We start from the raw sequence: 21,186 nt of genomic DNA on the forward strand, positions 1-21,186 counted from the left end.
TCTCCATGAAATGCCAAGAATATATACGAAAACCTTTAACTATAGTTGGAGTTAGTGACGTGAACAGCGTTCTCTCCTCCATGGAAAGAGTATGAGATTTCTTCAAGGATTGACTTACATGATGGTGGGCTGGCAAGTAAAATAAATAAACTAAAAGGTAGGCTGGAAATGCTGATAGGCTATTTATGTTAGTGTGGAAGCAGAATTCTTTCTGCCCAGGAAACTTCAGGTTTTGCTCTTAAGCCCTTTAACTGACTGGATGAGACCATTTATATTATTTAAAAAAACACATTATTTTATTAAGCTTTTAATTGTTCAATAACATTAGTTACACTTATCACAATGTCAACCTTTTCTTTAATTGTGTTCTGTTGGTTCTATTTTCAGTACTCTCATTTCCCCTATCACCACTTGTTTGATTTAATGTGGTTGCATTATGACTGACAGATATAGTCCTTAAAAATCACAGAGGTAGCTCAGGTGTTGCTGTGATGCTGGAAGTTACATAAGTGGTGTTTCAAATGCCACCAGAGTCACCAAAATTAAGCAGGTTTCAGCAAAGCTTCCAGACTAAGAATGGACAACAAAGAAGGACTATGCTGTCCAATTTAGAGGAATCAGCCATTGAAAACCTTATGGATAACATTGAAACATTGTGAAAAATTGAAGATTAAATGAATAGAAGCAAAAACATTGTCAGAGATAGTGCCAGAAGATGAGCCCCTCAGGTCAAAAGGCACTCAAAATATGACTGAGGAAGAGCTGCCTTCTCAAAGTTGAGTTGACCATGACCATGGGGGTGGAGTAAAGTCTTTGGAACCTTCATTTGCTGATGGGGTATGACTCACCATGAAAAAAAATAACCTGCTGAAAAAATGTACTAAAAATTGGAACTTGAGAGTAGAAAATAAGAATCTAAGAAAATTGGAGTCATCAGAAATAAAATGGAAAACATAAAGAGATATATGCAAGGTATTAGTTGAAATGGACTGGTATCGGCCATTTTGAATGAGAAAATCATATGGTTTACTATGCTGGGAGTGATATAATCAACAGAAATAACATTGCATTTATTGTCAAAAAGGACATTTCAAGGTCTATCTTGAAGGACATGCTGTCTGTGATAGGATAATGTCTATCCCCGTACAAGTAAATCCAATCAATACAACTGTCATTCAAGTTTTTGAACCAACCCCAAAAGCTAATGATAAAGAAACTGAAGAATTCTACCAGTCTTCAGTAAAATATTGCTCAAATATGCAATCAAGATGCATTGATAATTAGTGGTGATTGGAATGTAAAAGTTGGAAACAAAGAGGAAGGAACAGCAGTTGGAAAATGTGGACTTGGTGAGAGTAATGAAGATGGAGATTACATGATAGAATTTTGCAAATCCAGTGATTGGTTCATAGAAAACACCATATTTAACAACACAAAAGGCAACTATACACACGGATTTTTCAAGATGGACAACACAGAAGTCAAATTGATTACATATGTGGGAATAGATGCTGGAGAAGTTCAATATGAGCAGCTAAATCCAGGCAGGGATTGACCAGCAATGGACCAGGAGGTTGAAGCTGAAGAAAAAATGTCAAAAGTCCACGAGAGACAAAATATGACCTTGAGTGCATTCTACTTGAACTTGGAGAATTTTTCAAGCACAGGTTTGCTACATTGAATGCTAAAAATAAACTATGGGATGACATCAGAACATCATTCATGAAGAAAGCAAAAGGTCATCAAAAAGATAGGAAAGAAAGAAAAGATCAATGGATGTTAGAAAGACTCTGAAACTTGTTCTTAACCATAGAGTTCCTGGCACATGGAAAAATGATGAGATAAGAGTGGACCAGAAAACTTCAAAGGGCAGCTCAAAAAGCCAAAGCCAAATATTGTAATGGAATATGTAAAAACCTAGAATTAGATAACCAAAATGGAAGAATACACTCAGCATATCTTAAACTGAACAAAACCTAAGAAAAAATTCAAGCCTCAAGTTATAATATTGAAAGATTCTATGGGAAAAATACTGAATGATGCAGGAAATAACAAAAGAATATGGAAATAATACACAGTCTCTGTGCCAAAAAGAACTAGTCAACATTCCATAAAATAGAGCATATAAGCAGGAATCAATCGTGATGAAGGATGAGGTTCAAGCTGCACGGAAAGCATTAGCCATCATCAAGGCTCCAGAAATTGATGGAATACCAATTTAAATGTTTCAACAAGCTGATGACCCACTGGAAATACCCATCTATGTGAAGACATTTTTATCAAACTGACTGGAAGATCTATATTTATATCCATTGCAAAGAAAGATAACCAAATCGAATGCTGAAATTATAGAACAATATCATTAATATAATATGCAATAACAATTTGCTGTAGATTATGGGACAATTTTGTAGCAGTACACTGACAGTGAGCTGCCAGAGGTTCAGCCCATACTTTAAAAAGGATGTTGGACAAGGGATATCATTGCTGATGTCAGATGGCTTTTGGATGAAAGCAGAGAATATCAGAAAGAGGTATACTTGCATTTTCTTGACTATGCAATGGCATTCAAGTGTGTGGATTATAGAAAACTATGGATGATCTTGAGAAGAATGGATATTCCATAACACTTCATGTGTTCATGTAGATCGTGTACTTGAACTTGTACAGAACAAGGAAATAGTACATGGTTTAATATCAATGAAGTTGTGCCTCAGGGTTTCATCTTCTCATCCTACTTATTCAATCTGTATGTTGAGATAATAATTATAGAAGCTGTATTATATGAAAAATAATGTGGCATCAAGATTAGAGGAAGGCTTATTAACAACTTGTGATATACAGATGATATCACATTGCTTGCTGGAAGTGAGGATGACTTGAAGCATATGCCTATGAAGATCAATGATTGCAACCTTTAGTATGGATTACAACTCAAGGTAAAGAAAGCAAAATCCTTCATTGAAGTTGTCATTGGTCCACAGTCAATGCTTGTGGAAACAGTGGTTGCATCAGGTAAATCTCCTGCAGAGTCTTCTTTAAAGTGTTGAAAAGCTAGGATCTTACTTTAAGGAGTAAGGTGCACCTGACCCAAGGCATGGTATTTTCCACTGTCTCATAGGCATGTGAAAGCTGGACCTCGAATATGAAAGAATTGATGCATTTGAATTGCGATGTGGGCATATTGAAAAATTCTGACCTGCTAAAACGACACACCAACCTGTACTGGAAGAACTAAGGCCAGAGTGCTTCGCAGAGGCAAGGATGGTAAGACTTTTTCATCTTACATACTTTGGGCATATTATAAGGAGAACCAGTCCACAGAGAAGGACATCCTGCTTGGGCAAGTGGAGAGGCAGCAAAGGAGAGGAAGGGCCTCACTGAGATGGATTGACACCATGGCTGCACCACCGAGTTCAGGGAGTGTTTTGTTCTCTTGTACATAGGATCATTATGGGTGTGACAGGCTCAAATAAGTAATTATAACCTAACAACAACACAGAATTGAACATATGATTGAGGAAAGGAAAGTATACATGTATAGTTCAGAATTTTAGACGTGTATAGTTCAGAATTTTAGACGAACATGCAATCAATAAAGCTCATTCACAAATACGGAAAAAAGAAGAAACTAAGGATGAACATTACAGATATATAGTGCCCTACAGCTGCAATGTAACGCAAGATATGTGGATCCGGTGCAATGATTTCCAAAGTATGATGTTGGGGTAATAGCTTCTTCTCACTCTAGGGCACTTGAGCTTTAAATCAAGGGAAGATTTCAACTCTTTTAATCTGCCTACAGGTGTGATTAAGGTAAAAGCCAGTTTGCTTAGTGGGATGTCCAAGAAGCACACCAACCGGTGTGATCCAAGGATTGGAAAGAATCAAACCCAAGATTAGAGGAAGGAATTGACCCTGTTTGCAGAAGGCTATGGGTTATGGCAAAAACCCCAAATCCATTTGCAGGGTCCACATGCGTAATAAGCCTCCAGTTAATCTCCGCTGACCATTGATCAGGCATGTGAATAGCCTCCTAGCACATGGAGTGCATGGGAAAGTGGACTGATGAAGATGAAGTTAGGTTAAAATGGAAGATCTTGTCATTTTTCCTCCCTTTTGACACATTTTAAGTTTGTTCTAGTTTTAATTATTTTCCACTTTCTTTTTGATTGAGGGTTTTCTGTTTTATTTAGTTATTTTATTTTTTGTGTATTTTTCTTTATCTGAAATCCAGCATATGTAAATCTACTGATACAGTAATATATGGTTTCTTCAGATTATGACAGGGGAGGTCGGGAGGTCGGGAGAAATGGAGAGCTAACAATGACGACAGGAAAGAGGAAAATATTCTAAAAATGATTGTTTTGATGGTTGTAGAACCCAATTTTAATATGTTTAAGCCATTTAATTGTATCGCATGCAAATTATATGTCAATGAAACTTTCAAAATTAAAAAGTAAATTGAGAAAAGTGTACTTAAACAATTAGTCCAATAGACTAAGGGACTACAGAAACATCGGCTTCCAAAACCAAGAAAATTAGATGATGTCCGACGGCCACTCCAGGTGTGCTAAAAAAGGTCACAGTAGAAGGTCGTAAATTCAGTGAGAGAAGAATGTGAAACAAATGAATAATGATAAAAAGACTAGGCTTATTATAGAAGCCTAGATTATTACACAATCTGATTATGTAATCAGTTCAAGACTGGTGGAGCTCCCAAGAGTTCTTTCTTTTTTTTATTTTTTATAATCCAAACCTCTCAATTTATTAAGGCAGAAACTGATGCCCAGGGGTGGGACAGGACTTGCCCAGTGTCACACATCAGCCATGGAGTGGCAGAGTAGGCAGGGAACCTGATGTCTCCTAGTTGGCTCCTGCCTCCAGACCCACCCAGAGAGAAGAGAGTGCTCCTGTCTGTCCCATGTAGCCTGGACACTCAGCATTCAGACCAGGCATCAAAGTGGCCATTGGAGATCCGGGATCTCTTCAGAATGCACGAGGAGCCACAGAACCAGGAAGTGGAAGCAATTCCTCAAGGGCTGAAGCAGAGTTTAAATCGCAGAGGAAGCGAGGCAGGGAGCAGATCTTCAAGATGGAACGTTTTTTAATCTGGCAGTGTCTTGCACTTTTCAGATAGGAGCAGAGAGAAAACCTTTCCAAAGACACCCTCAGCGAGGGGGAAACCAGTGCTGGGGAGGCACTGCCTTTGTGTAAAGGGGGATGGAAATTGAGGAATGGTTGAATCCCAAGAGTTCTTTAGTCTAGAAGCAAATTCACACAAACAGCTCAATTTTTATCTACACAAAACCCAAGTTTACAGGGGATAATGACATCGAGCAAGTGGGCATGCCTGAGATCTACCACTTGAAATCAAAAGAGGAGTATTTTCCCAAGGACCAAGTTCAGAAGGGTTGGAGAAGGATGATGAGTGGAAACAGGAAACAAAATGAGGAAGATAAGAGGTACATCATCGTCAATGGATTAAAACAAAATGTTTATGAAATACTGGATTAAAATTTCAATTAAAATTGAAATTAAAAATCTGCTCTGTAAATCTTCACCTAGTTCACAATAAAAATTTTTAAATGATGTAAGTTTTAGTTGCTTCCTAATTAGTTCCAATTCCTATAATAAAAAAGAGTTTAAAAGTCTTTGCTCTGAAACAATTTTTTGCTTCTATTGTTTTTTTCCATTTAAATAACAAATTTGAAAATCAAGTATATATTTCCTTTTAAGAATCTTTCCGATGTATTGGGCTTATCATTATAATAATTCACAAAAAATATTTTAAATCGAAGACACATATTTGGAGATTACTGCAAAGTGGTATTTTCTTAGATTAGGTAATAAATTCCCCTCAGTGACTTTTCTATTTCTGATACCTAGTAGGGACGATAGCCACATTTCGCTTTAATGGCAGCAATGTTAAAGGCATTAAACAGATTATCCAACTTTCCTTTAAACACACGCACAGCAGTCTCGTTACTATAGTTTCAACACTGTTCTTTTTTAAAAGCCACTCACTAAATGTGAACCATGTTTGTTTCAATTCAAAGTAGATGCTGAGATCAGTCTGAATCCCGATGTCATATATAGTTAATTCCGAAGTTGGTTGTCCTTGAAGTTTATCGTACTGTCGGTAACAATGCCATATTCCTTGAAAAAAGAAAGAAGAGAAATTTATGCAAAATGCTATTATCTGAACAAAAGTGATGCACCTGTAACACTCATCTTCATAAAATTGGTCAGCATGGTCTTTTTTTTTTTTACAGGCAGAATTCATATTTACATAATAACTATGTATTCAGCATATAGATGACTGTGGTAACAGCTGCCTTTGCATGTCCTTTTATAATTAGAAACAACCTTAATGGTAAGCAAACAGAACAAAACAAAACCTGAACTCACCGCCATCAAATTGATGCTGATTCCTGACAACAATCCAGGGAAGAACTGCCCCTGAGAGTTTCTGATACTGGACCTCTCTTTACAGGAATCAAAAGCCTCCTCTCCCAAAGTGTGGTTGGTGGCTTCAAACTGCTGACCTTGCAGTTAACAGCCCAATACGTAACCATAGAACTGGTTAAATAAGCTATGGTCTATAAATAATTTGTTAACTAGAACACTATATTCCCATAAAAGAGAAGGAAATCTAGTGATAATGAGTGATCAATATCTTTAATTGAAAAAGTAAGGTATAAAATGGTCTGAAAAGTGTGCTACTATGCATATAAGAGTACGTAAAGGGAACATGTGTGTGTGTCTGTGTGTGCATTTGTTTGAGTACACATAGCTATTCTGGAAGAATGCACAAGAAACATTGAATTTTTACTTTCATTAAAGGAGGTTTGGTGTTCCAGAGCAAAAGGATAAGCAGGACGTTTTCATTGTAAAAAGTTTATATATTTTGAAATTTGAATCACAGTAGTATATAACTTCTTAAAAATAAATTTAAATGATCTGCTCAGTTAACACAAGTCCTTTTGAAAAACTTCCAATGGTAAAAATCAAGTTTTCATCGGATTATCTAAAAGTACTTTCTTAATGCTTGCGCCCAGGCCGAGCACATAGAGACTGGCTGTACTTTCCAGGAGACGCTTCACTTCAGACTTTAAAACGATTTTTTCAGGGCAGAGGATGGGATGAGAAAAGACACGGAGTTGAGAGATCACCTTACCTTCCTGAGCGATGGGTTAGGATTAGGTGTGTGAGAAGGGTCCCAGCAATATCTAAGAGAGCTGCTTTGAAAATCGCTAACTGCACACTCACAGAGGTGTGGAGATAGAAGGTGGGAAGGTGAGGAGGATTGGAAAGGACATTTGTTTTATTTAGCTTAGGCATGTAAGAGAAAGCTTTTTTCAGACATGATTGCCTGGGTGCATTTCTAAAAATATTTAAGATGTGTCCTGTGGAATATTTGATACATATACAATTATCTGTAATTAAGGTGTAGGCTATGACACTCACTGTCATCAAGTAACTTCTGACTCATAGTGACACTATAGATTAGGGTAGCACTTTCCTAATGAATTTCAAAAAGTATATATCTTTACAGGATAAGAGAGTCTCATCTTTCTCACGTACATCAGCTGGTGGTTTCGAACTGCTGTCCTTGTGGTTAGCAGACCAGCACAAACGCCATTACATCACTAAGACTTGTAGATTATGAAGCAGATAGTAAAAAAGGTCACATGAATGCACTGCTGATTTTGCCTCTGAGGTTTTTCCGATCATACCCCCTCTTTGCCTCTACTAATGTACAACAATTCTGAATTTTCTATCATTTCCTTACTTTAAGTGTTTTAGAAGAAAATTAGAAGAAAGTATTTAGTTTTGCTCATTTTTTATATTCATAATAACACAAATACCATATGTAGTCTTAATTGTTTTACAGAAGACTCCTTCTGTAGGTAGTTTTCTGTCACTTGTTTTTCTCACTCAGTATTTTGTTCGAGATTCTTCCACATTGTGACACAGAGTCACTGTTTAAAATAGTTGCCTGTTCTATGGCATTTCACTGGCATGACGATTCTGCAACTTCTTGTCCCCTCCCTCGTTATAGCTTCCTACCAAATCTTTCTGCTTTCACTTAGCTGAATGAGATTGATCGTCAGACTGCTAATGATACGAGATTAGCTATTCAGGTCTGAGTACACCATCTCATACTTCTGCTTAAAGTTCCTCAATAGCTCCTCATCTCAAGGCACATCTTTGTAACGGTCTGTAAGGTCTATAAGCCACCAGGCCTCCTCACCTGTGTCCTTTTTGACCTTCTTTCTGAACTCACTTTCTCAGATGCAGACAAAGTGGCATCCTTGCTGTTCCTTGTATGTGGCAGGCATTCTGCTACCTCTCTGCAAGTACTGTCACTTACATCTGCAATCCTCTTGTCTCAGAAAGCTATATAGCTTACATTCTTAACGACTTCCAATCTTTGCTTAAATATCACCTTCTCAGTGGAGTCATTCTTGACATCTACTTAAATTTGAAAATTCTTTTCCTTTCATATTCCTGATCCCTATCCTTTAATTTTTCTTTTTAGTGGTTATCATCAATTGGCATGCTGTCTATTTTACTTGCTTATTTTGTTTATGATCTGCCTTCCTTCCCTCGGCCCCCCGCAGCATAAGCTCCGTAAGAACAGTGGCTTTTCCTCTGTCCTTTAGCGTCGTGACCTCTCTAAGCCAACGGCACCAGCTGATTTTGACGCACAGTGGTCCTGCGGCACAGGCTAGGACTGAGCTACAAGGCTTCTGAGGCTGTGAATCTGTACAGGAAGAGCCAATCTCCTGGGTTTGCAGTAGAGTGGCCGGTGTGTTTGCACCACCCGCCTTGTGATAAGTAACCCAACTTTTAACCCACTGAGCTACCATGGACTTAAAGCACAAGTTGAGTATGCATAAATTCAATGGATGAATACATAAATTGTTACAGTGTTTTTCTATTATGAGCAATGTTGCTAGGAATATTCTTGTACATGTCCTAGGGCTCATCTATGCAAAAATTTCTTGAAGATTTACATTTAAGAGGGGAATTATTGGACCATACAGTGGAGAATTTGATATATTTGAAGCATCCTTCTTCAGGGATGTTTTCTAGTGCACTGGCTCAGAAGCACGTATAGGAATTCTTACAGAGCTTCACTTTACCCATGATTAGTATCAGCGAGATGTTATTGTTTGCCAGTATAAAGGCATCATATGACATTACATTGTGGTTCTGATTTTCATTTTTCAGCTAACTGATGAGACTGAGCACCTTTTCCTGTGCATATTTGTAATTTCTATTTACTTTTCTGTGAAATGTCCTCTTGCCATTTGCCCATTCTACCTCTATTGTCAGTTGCTATCAAGTCAATTATGACTCAACAGTGACCCCATGTGTGCAGAGTGAAACTGTTGCATATCCTTTCCAAGGCGGTTACCTTTGGGAAGTTCTTGTGTGTGGTTTGGACTACCAATGTGGGTTATGCCTTTAGCTGAGATCCACACGGTCAGCAGTTGAAAACCGCCAGCAGCTGGGAGGGAGAAAGCCTAGAACAGTCACAGTCTCAGAAACCCCGGGGGCTGCAATGAGTCAGCATTGACAGTGAGTTTGGTGTTTGGAGAGTCAAGTTATTTAAGCATTTGTATCACCAGTGCCCTCAAATCACTAGCAGGATAATATACAACGAGGGCTTTGAATCAAGCCCACTCACATCCATTGAGTCGATTCCGACTCACAGCAACTTCATAGGCCAGTGTAGAACTGCCTCTACGGATTCTGGAGACTAAATCATTATGGGAGTAGAAAGCTTCCTCTTACTCTGGGAGTGTCAGGTAATTTTGAACTGCTGACCTTGTGACTGATTAGCAGCCCAAAGTGTAACCCAAGGCCAATAAAGTAGGAATTACAGAGTTTTACTGACTAGCTATTAATACTTGGCAAATTATTCCACCACTCTGTTCCTCGGGGTCCCTCACTCCTGTCCCCATCTCCACTCGCTAACTCCATTGCCTCCTTCAGCGCTCCCTCCAACAGGTTTACTGGATTAATACACGACTTTCCAACATTGTCTTCCAAGGTACTCCCCATCTTCCCTTTCCTGTTCTATTTCCCCCCTGTCAACTATCACCTTCTAACATATCATTTAGACGCTAAGCATTAAGAGAACAAGAGCCTTTATTTGTGTGTTTACTATTGCATAGCAAGAAGCTACATATGATGCTGCCTGAAACTAGTTGCTCAGGAGACACCCACTGAGTTTAGAAAAGGGCAACACTTTCCTTACACTTGCTGCCACAATGAGAGCTTCCTGTGTCTATTGATTCATGCTTTTCTCAGCCAATTAACTTTCAAATACAGTTGATTCGTAGGTTAGACGTCTTAAACTAATCTTTCTCTCTTTACCACATTATCATATTTCTCTCTCCTGTGACATTCTATTATGTTTTGGATAATAATTTCAGATTCATATTTCAGTTCATCAATCCTATTGTTCTGAGTAAGTTATTTCTATTTTGAATCCCCACAATCGTATACTTTATTTAAGAAGTTCTACTTCATTTATCTCTATATATCTTTGACTCAATTTTTAATTTAAAAGTGTTTTAAGTATTTTATATATGATTTTTTGTGTTCTATACCTAAACTTTATATCTGAATTTCTTCAATTTGACCCGTATAGTTTTTGTTGATTTTTATGCCTGACAATTGCTTTGCATCTTTAGTAGTCCTTGATTGTGATCCATAATTTGTTTATTTTAATCTGTAGAAACTTAATAACCTTGGAGGAGGGTGCATTGATCCAGAAAGCGCCCCAGTGGCACTGTGAATTATGCATTAGGCTCCCTAACTGAAAGGCTAGCAGTTCAAACTCAGCAGCCACTGCCTGAGAGAAATATCAGGTTGTCTGTTCTTCAATAGTTTTGAAAACCCTTTACAGGGTCACTGTGAGTCAAAATCAACTTAATCTATGTGGGTTTGATCTTTTTTGTTTGATCTTGGGTAGATTTACATTTATTTAGTTAGTAACCAAAATATTACCACACTGGGGCCACCTTAAGCATTTTCCAGGGCCTCAGGTTCACTCTAGGAGTGTCAGATCTGATCTCGGACTCTGCTGCGGGCTCAGGCCTAAGTCGACTCATTCCACCAATGGTATCGGCAACTTTGCACTCTACATGTGCTTTCGGGCCCTTCCACTTGGATATAAGATCATACACTTAACAGATCTTTTCTTTTGCAGATATTTCCTTCATTTCCTGCAAACTCATCAGAGAATTACAATGTAGTGCAATATGATTCTTAGTGCCATTGTGTTCAGACAATTGAGTTCCCATAAATAAATCGATGTAGAAGTCTCAGCAGTGTTTTACAATTTGTTTTTTCTTCTTCTGCCCTTGTTGTTGTTTTTAGTTGCCATCAAGTTGGTTCCAACTCATGCACAACAGAACAAAACGCTGCCCAGTCCTGCTCCTCCTTCACAATTGTTATAATTGAGCTCATTCTTGGGCTCAATCTTTTGCCCTGTGAGTTTTGTTTAAAGCTCATAGACACCTACTGTCTGCATGTGACAACTATAGTTTAGAGGGACTTGGTGCTTCCGGAGGACCACACGGTCAGTAGGTGATGAATCTGGGATGGAACCTTTATTCATTCTGTAAGGCCGGGTTCCTAGCCGCACTGTTACACGGCCTCTCCTGTGTATCTCTTAATGAGAATTGGCCCACTGCTCTACTTGGGCTCCTAACAACACATACATACAACCCGGATTTTTCATGTTTGCCTTGTTCTTACCCTAATGCATGGGCTGCTCTCAGTAGGAAATCACTGATTTCCTAATGCCTATGATATGCAGAAAGTCAAAGTTACCCCAAAGAGTAGCAGAGATCAGTTATGTGCAGCCGGTTCAGTTGCACAGTTCTCCCCTCACACAAATATTACCAAACTCATTTGCCATATTATTAGTTGCTGGGTTCACCAACTGGAGAGTAAATATAAATATAAATCCCTGATTCTGACTCACAGCAACCCTATGGGACAAAATAGAACTACTCCTTAGGGTTTCCAAGACAAAAAATCTTTACCAAGCAGATTAGATTCATCACATAGGGAACTAAAATTGGTTATTTTACTTGCACTTTTAATACATTTACCATCTTTCCCCCTTTTATCTTATCACGGCTTCTCAATTTCATATTCCTCTTGAAACATATGTTGGTGAGGTCAATAACAGACCTCCTTGTCCTTCCCTTCTGTGGACAAACAGAAGAATGATTGAATCACGTGCTCAGGACTCTCCAATAGCAAGGAGCAAGACCTCTGACCAAAGCAAGAACCCCCAAAGAAGGCTTGTAAACAGAAAGCTTTCTTTTGGGGTTTCTGATGAAAGGATTGCAGTGTTCGTGTTTCACCATTAGATTGAGCCATATCTGATCTGTTACCTGGCTGTATTCCAGGGCGAAACCCGAGGAAGACTAGGGGGCGCCGCATAGCAACAACAGATATGGAGTGCCTAAGTTATTCGTTAGAAACTCATTATGGATGAATATGAGAGCACAGAGAATAGAATTGAGTACTTTCTGAGTTCCAAAAATGGATGTAAGAGGTTTATATGCAGTATCCCACTTGACTGATCTCACTACTTTCTGAGCTGGGCTACCATTACTGAGCTGATGTAGCTGAGCAGGAAATGGGGCTTTACAATCCCTAAGGGACTTTCCCACATTTACCTGTTTTAAGTTATGTACCTGGGCTTAGAACCCAGGATAACCACAGAAAGTAAACTTTCATAAGTGCTATATTTCCATAGGAGGAAGTCCCTAATTGGTGCAAATGGTTACCATTCTTGGCTGCTAATCCAGAGGTTGACGGTTTAAGTCCACTCAGAGGTGCCTTGGGAGAAGGCTTGATAACATACTTCCAAAATCATTAGCTATGAAACACTCTACAGAGCACAGTTCTACTCTGATCTACATGGAGTGGCCATGAGTAGGTCAACACCATGACAACGAGTTCCAGGGGAGATATTTTAATTCCTTCTTTCAGTACTTACAAGTATTGCTTTTGGGGAAAAGTTAACGGTCAAATGTCAATATTGAAATGAAGTAACTCTCCACATACTAATCACAATTCAGAAAACTTGCCCCTGGAGGGCAGTGCCTTCTTGTGGAGTACTGACCAATTATTGAAAGCTCCAACAGTGCTAGATTAAACTGTACTACCTGGATTGAAAGAGAAATGTGATTCACATTTGTGTAACTATGCAGCTGTTGCCTTGCTTATACAGAACAATTAACGGAAATTAAAAATGAGGGGGAAAAGATGCCTGGAATATTTTTCATTACTTTAAAAGCTTTTGTCCTCCCTTCTGAATACCCATGAGCCATAATATGGAACCAACTTAATGACGCCTAACAATGAGACCAGAGGCTTATAGGAGAAAGAGTGGAACATTCTTATAGAATGCTTTTCAAGAAAATGTAGTGAATAGTATAGAGACAGTATACCCAAAATTAAATGACCTCAAGGTAACATTTTTTGGTAAAGAATAATTAAATGAGTCACAAACAAATGCTTTGAGATAACTGTTAATGGCAACACAAAGTAAAGAAGACTGTTCCAATATTAGACCATTTGAAGCGAGTTAATACCTACCATATCCTATAATTCCAAGCACACCTAACATGGAGATCCAGAAGAGAAGTCCAGCTGTGTACCTCAGAAGTATTAGGAACATCCAGCTGAGGAGCATGGCGATGAGCAGGCCTCTGGAGGGAAAGCCCACGAGAAAGACAGGTCAGACATGCTGCAGATACCACAGCAAAAACATCCAGAGACCACTTTTTTCCCCATTCAGACTGATTCTCAAATTATTTTCACTTGACTACAAAAAATTTCTAACTTTAAAAAGTATGCAACTGTGGTTTCTAATTCAACTTTTAGGTTAAAAAATAAAACCTAGAGACTTTATATTGCAGGAAGCACTGCTGTGTGCCTCACTCGCTCACTGCCATGGGATCAACTCTGACTCACAACAACCCTATTGAACAGGGAATCGCTGTCCCTGTGCGTTGCTGAGACGATAGAGCTTAATGGGAGCAGAGAGCCTCAGCTTTCTTCTGAGGAGCAGGTGGTGGTTTAGAATGACTGACCTTGCAGTTAGCAGCCCTGCTCATGACCCACTACGCTACCAGAGTGCCTTGCTGTAGCTCAAGGTAAAGCTAAATCTAATATCAATTATTGTTCAAGGAAAAAAACACAGGAGCAAAATGAGGATCTGTGATCTAATAAAAATATACAGGATTTTTTAGGTCACTTATGGAGAAGAGGGTGTAGGAGACCTGGTAGGAGTGCAGAGTGTAGACCCAAGCCCATCTATAGGCAATTGGACATCCCCTTACAGAAGGGTCACGGGGAGGAGACGAGTCAGTCAGGGTGCAGTACAGCCCAATGAAACATATAACTTTCCTCTAGTTCTTTAATGCTTCCTCTCCCCACTATCATGACTCCATTTCTACCTTACAAATTTGGGTAGACTAGAGCATGTACACTGGCACAGATAAGGGCTGGAAACACAGGGAATCCAGGTCAGATAAACCCCTCAGGACCAATATTGAGCATAGCGATACCAGGAGTGTAAGGGAAAGGTGGGGGGGGGGAGGGGGAACTGATGACAACGATCTACATAAAAACCCCTCCCTGGGGGATGGACGACAGAAAAGTGGGTGAAGGGAGAGACATTGGTCAGTGTAAGACATGACAAAATTATAATAATTTATAAATTACCAAGGTTCATGAGGGAGGGTGGGAAATAGAGGGGGGAAATGAGGAGCTAATATCAAGGGCTCAAGTAGAAAGAAAGTGTTTTGAAAATGATGGCAACAAATGTACAAACATGTTTGACACGATGGATGGATGGATTGTGATAAGAGTTGTATGAGCCCCCAATAAAATGATTTTTTAATCACTTGAAAAAAATGAAAAGAAAAAAATAGATATACAGGTTTGGAAATCTTAAAGAGCCTTTCTACTTTGCTTTGTGTGAGCCTGGATTGATTCCATAGCAATGGGTTTGGCTTTGGTTTTGGTTCAGCCTAAAGTTTTTGAACTATGTGCCAGTTTCCACTATTTTTCTTTTCGTCGCTTCCCACCTACTTACCCAAAAGAAAACCCCAGACAACCAACCCTATTGACATCAAGTCAATTCTGACCCCCAGTGGCCGTAGAGGACTGACTGGAACTGCCACCGCTGGTGCTAATGCTGTCTCTGGAAGTCGCCTGCCACATTTTGCTTCTGCGCTGACCAGTGGCTTCAAAGCACCGGCCTTTTGTTTAGCAAACAAATGCTGGAACCACAGTGCTATGGGATCCCTCACTTCTACCTGCGAGGTGATAACGTGTAAAATATGCTCATGATGAATTGGCACTGATCCATGTACCTGGTTACTAATGGAAATCTTCTGCAAGGTAACTGTCTAAAAGTTGAGACTTAGAGCCAGGAAGACAAACCTCCGCCCTCCAAAGTTCCCAAACCCATGGTTCCTGCTCATTATCCCCACACCCTAATTGCCAATTGTAGTTAGTAATGCCTGGCATCTGCAGACTGCTATGTCAGTTCATGGGGCTCTGTTGGCCAGTTTGGAGCCACGGTAAAGCTCCAAGTCTCCTGGGCCAAGTTGCTTTTGCATCCAATCAAGAGCACGACTAGTTGACTGCTGTTTTCATTTCTTCCTAGGTACAGCTGTGCTATTAGAGATGCTTCTCCACCCCCATCCCTACCCCTATAGTTATATTGAGGTCACCTTGGATTATTCTGTTGTAATAGATTTAGATGGGAAACTCAACTGACTCTTCTAAAAGAACTGAGGCTTCTCGCACGATTTGCAAGTTGCCAAACATAGCAACGGACACTGGTCCAGTAGTTGAGTTTATTGACGTAGAGATGGCTTTTAAAAACAACTTACTAATCACTGTCCTTGACTAGATGGCAAGCTGTATTAAAGAATTTCCTCAGAGCATCCTGTAGACCCTTCACCTTTCATTTCAAGCCACTGTCGCTTAAACTCACAAGTGCTTTGATGCGCACATGTGCAGTGTGGCTGAAGATTGTTTAATAGCACAGTCCAAAGGGAAACAGCCCAGCAAGGTCAGAGGTGGCAACAAGCTTGTTTATTCTGTATTTCAAATTCTTTTATAAAAATTATGAGAAAGACGAGGTTTTCTACTCCCATAAAGAGTTACATGTCTACAGGATCTCTAGGAGTTGGAGGTGAATCGGTGGCAGTAAATAAGTGACACTCTTTAAACCTTAAACCAAATATATCTCCTGAAGCTTTCTTGAAATAAATAATAGTTTTAGATGAACTAGTAAAGGATGTCTACCTTGAGCTATATGCTCTATTAAGCTCTATCAATGTGGGATTAAATTGATGACAAGAACACTATAGATTAGATGGGAAGTTATCTAATATATAGATAGAAGAGTGAGAATTGTACCATTAAAAATATCATCAATATACTTGAATTGTACTTGTTTGCTTGGGGGTATGGCAGGGAATCTTGTGGGAAAATGAAGAGCTAATAAAAATAAGTACAAGAAAGAAGAAAATGTACTAAAATTGATTGTGGTGAGGATTGTTCAACACAAGTGATATGACTGAACTATCGAACTGTGTGGTGGTTACGTAATCTGTTATCAATTTGAGACATAAGCGTGAAGGGGTGGAGTTTAGCCTGTTGGTCAGGTTGCAGCTTGATGACCTTACTTGGAGGTGCTAAGAAGATAAATAGCTCGCTGGAGGCAGGACACACACTCAATCCCTGTGAGACATGCTTGCCGACAAGATACATGGAGAGCTATGCTAGAGCACTGGAGCTGAAGGAGTCACGTGGAGACCCTTGCCAGTGCTAAGATGCCTCTACTGCCACAAGACCTCCCCCTCAATGCCTGTCATCTTTCTGCATTCAGCATCATTATTGGTGTTGTGGGAGTCTGAAGGGGAATTTATAGATTGTATCAGACATATGGTCTAATATCAGAATTATGGACTTGATCTGGACTGGCTGGGATGTTTTCTCAATATTCAATTGCGCTTGTAAATAAATCACTTTCTTACACACGTTAGTGTTTATGAATTTGTTTCTCTAGTCAACCCGGACTAACACAAACTGTATAACATATGTATTATATGTCATTGAACAAGTTGCATAGACAATTTTTAATGAAAACCTAGTTTGCAATGTAAACTGTCACTGAAGGCACATTAAATTTTTATTTTAAAAAAGCCAACAACCAAAAATCAGGTAGCACTGCCACTGTTGACTGTCACAGGAGTAGAAAGTCTCATCCTTCTCCCATAAACAAGGGGCAGGGTCACAGGTGCTTCACTAACTCGGTGTCATCTTGTTGATTCTGCCCATAGCACCCCTGCAGGAAAGGATGGAACTGCCCCTGTGGGTTTCCAAGACTGTAACTGTTTATGGGAGTAGAAAGCCTGGCTGTTCTCCCCTGGAGCAGCTGGTGGCTTCAAACTGCTGACCTTGCAGGTAGCAGCCAAATGCAGGGAAGGGCAAATGAACAAAAAGAGAATCAGAAATAACACCGTGTCCATCACATCCATCTAATGAATAAAATTTTAAAAATCAGATTATGACGACTTTGCTAGAACTGAACATATTTACAAGTATCTTTGCACACATCCATACCCAGTCTGAAAAGAAAAAGACAGGAACTAAAGTCTGAGTCACTCTTTTCTATTAAAAATATGAACTGAAAAGTTTTTGCAACCATAATAGTAGGACATAATCCAGACATCATACCAATCATAGTCCAGTCATATCAATAATTTCATACAATCACTACTTCAATCAGTTTCAATTTTTTTGCCTTTTTGTACTCCTTAATATTAGCTCTCCATTGCCCGCCCGCCCCCAACCTCCCCTGCCATATCCCCTCAGAACCCTTACCTGGATTTCATATACCAAAAATCATAGAAAAAGACATACCAGAGAGTCAAGAAGGCTACCAATGATAACAAAATACAACAGGGATAAACCTAGTTTTGAAAACAAACAAAATGTTTGTGATAGCTAGGTTTTTTGTGGTAATATGGCACCCATAAGAAGATATGGGTGCAGTGTAGCCTGTCAATCATGTGACAGCCTGATGGTACCGCCTTGTGGGCATGGCCTTCTCATAAGGAGGATCATGGGAATTCCCCTCTCTCTCCTTCACCTTCCTGTTGACACCACACGGAGTCCTTCACATGCCCTGGAGATGTGCACACTGCCATTGGATCGACAAGATTTTGCACGCATGTGCCAGCGATGGTCCTGCATTCTGCATCATTGCATGTGGCTTTGTGCGTCTACAGAGGGACTTAGGGGCTAGTATTGCACTTCTGAACTAGAGTTGGACTTGGCTGGGATGATTTATTGATGCATAATTACTTCTTGATATAAAGCTCTCTCTTACACAAGAGTGTCCTCAGATTTGTTTCTCTAGCCTACCTGGCTTAACACAATATAGAAAACCAGACCCAGCTCAAAGTGTAAGAACAGATCATTTTAAGAAAGACTCCTACAGACTAAAACCAAATGTGACTGGGAAGAAACATAGATTTCACTTACATGAGAATCCAAAACCAACACGTTGAGTAGTCTTCAAATACTTTTACTCCAATTGATTTTACTTTAAGGAGTCTATTGACGCCACTGAATTAAAAAAAGAAGAAAAATCAATTATTTTATTACTACTACCTAGAAAGATTTTTATTAACTTAAGAGGAATTTTTCAAGCTGTTTTTCAAAACATGTTTTAAAAACTACCTGTCAGAATTCAATTCTTTTCCAACCACAATGACAGGTGGGATGTCACTTTGATAATGCTGTTATCAAACAGGGTGCTGCTGTTATACACAAAAGTCACCGCTCAAACATGCTGAACCAATCGTTCTCTAGGGTGCACTGCATGGTCCCTATCTTGCACAAATTTCACTGTAGTTAAAAAAATGAACGATCAGCTTTTAACTTTGAGCCTCATGAATGAAGGTCATTCTTATTTCCTGTAATGCAGCGCTTCAGTACAGAAAAGGCCTTCCCTGGTGCCATGAAGGTTCAGTAGCAGGAAGGACTGAGGGCACAGATAAAGAAGGGTCTACAGATGACTAGTGTCCATCTGAACTGCACTTAGACCAGTGTGTTCACCGTGTTCATACTTGTCAAGAAATACGGCATTGCCATCCCGTTCCCCCGTGTCTCCATTGCACGTCTGTTCCCCATTATCCTACCTTTGTTGATAATCTTCCAGCTTGCCTCTGAGTTTTATGACTTACATGTAAATAACTAGGTAATGTGATTTAGTCCTGTTTGATTTTTGAATCTTATCAATGAAGTCATATTTGCATTATTTTTTGTGATTTCTCTCTGTTTTACATTTGTGAAACTCATTCGTGTTGTGGTTATATTTTAAACAGGAAAGAGCTACACTATTCTACTGTATTTCTAAAGTGTTCTAAGAGATGCATTAAAATATCTCCCATTCTTAATTTTTTAACTCAACAACTAAGTAATGCGACAAAAGTCTGTTTATTGGGAACAAAGGCTTCCTACTACGTTGTAGCCCCATGGCGTGCATAGCCCTGAGAAATGGCAACTTGTCTGCTCTGCAGTTGGTACACAGAAACTTGACACGGCATTGAGAAGGCATTGTCTTCACTCTGTCTCTGTCTCAATCCAACTCCCACTTTCAAAACATCTGGCAGTTTCATTATTTCAGTCATTTCAAAACCACAAGGCTTTAAAAAACAATGGGTACTTTATTCTGTTCATTCACAAACTACATTTTATAAAGATCTTTCAATACATTTCCTTATGTTGCATTTCTATACTTGTTGATAACAGAAACATCTAACTATGTTGAAGGTCAAAAGGGAAACGGTGTCTCACATTATTCTTTCTAATTCACTTTGGCTTCTCCTACTTGGCATGCTTTTCTTAATCTACATATGCTACATTTCATACATACATACTATATTCCACAGTAACATATGAGGGGGTAAACAAAAAAAACTGGGATTATTTTTTCAAAGTTATGTATTTAAATTTTTAAATAAAATAACCGTATCACCTTCAAAGTATTCCCCATTATACTTAAAACATTTGTCAAATCTGTGATTCCATTCTTGGAAACATTTATCAAACTCATCTGTTTAGATGGCTGACAGAACTTCCCTGGTTTTTTTCTTCATCTCTTCTACATCATCAAATCATTGTCCTTTCATGTCCCTCTTGCTTCGTGGAAACAAAAAGAAGTCACACTGAGCGAAGTCAGGTGAGTAAGGTGTGTGGGGCAAGAGAGGCATGCTGGGTTTTGCAAAAAAATGGCACATTGAGATGGATGTGTATGGTAGATATATAAATTATCAAGGGCTCATGAGGGAGGGGGGAGCGGGAAGGGAGGGCCAAAAAAAAGAGGACCTGATGCAAAGGGCTTAAGTGGAGACCAAGTGCTTTGAAAATGATTAGGGTAAAGAATGTATGGATGTGCTGTATACAATTGATGTATGTATATGTGTGAATTGTGATAAGAGTTGTATGAGCCCCTAATAAAATGTAAAAAAAGATATATAATTGCTTGTTAATTTGAGAATTAAGAGTGTACGAGTGGAGTCTAGCCAATGAGGATTCTGTATGGGTATAGCCTTCCCCTAAGGATTCTGGGAATTCCAGGATTTCCTCTTTGGAGGTGGGAGACTCTTGGCACACACCCTGGGAGACGTAGCAGTTAACAAAACACATGGGCCCACCCTGATGAAGCCCTGGGTATTGGAGAAGCCATGCAGACACCCCTGCCAGTGCTGAGATGTTTCCAATGCCACTGGATCCCAAGACTTTCTACCCACTGGCCTGTGATATTTTGCATTCAGCATCATTGCATGTATTTTGTATGTCCGAAGAGGACTTTATGGACTGGTATCGGATATATGGACTAGTATTGGGCTTATGGACTTGATCTGGACTGGGCTGGAATGTTTTCTCAATGTTCAATCTAAATCTCTTTCTTATACACATATGAGTGTCTCTATGAATTAGCTTCTATAGTCTACTCGGACTAACACATTGCGTGAGCAGGTGCATTGTTGTGGTGGCAAAATCTGCCCACAAAATAGGCTGTCGTCACACACTGTTACTCTTTTCAGA

At 39.3% G+C, this 21,186-nt stretch overlaps 1 protein-coding gene across 1 annotated transcript in view; it reads right to left on the reverse strand.

The window, feature by feature from the left end:
• SLC44A5 (solute carrier family 44 member 5) overlaps positions 1-21,186 on the reverse strand; it is a 115,385-nt gene that overhangs the window by 27,154 nt on the left and 67,045 nt on the right. Inside the window, exons 7-9 of the mRNA XM_075537502.1 lie at positions 18,616-18,699; positions 13,642-13,754; positions 6,028-6,159 (exon numbers count right to left, since the gene is read on the reverse strand). Coding sequence (XP_075393617.1) covers positions 6,028-6,159; positions 13,642-13,754; positions 18,616-18,699 — 329 coding nt within the window. The remainder of the gene's footprint in view (positions 1-6,027; positions 6,160-13,641; positions 13,755-18,615; positions 18,700-21,186) is intronic.

Source organism: Tenrec ecaudatus, chromosome 1 (assembly GCF_050624435.1).
Source record: "Tenrec ecaudatus isolate mTenEca1 chromosome 1, mTenEca1.hap1, whole genome shotgun sequence".
NCBI lineage: Eukaryota > Metazoa > Chordata > Mammalia > Afrosoricida > Tenrecidae > Tenrec > Tenrec ecaudatus.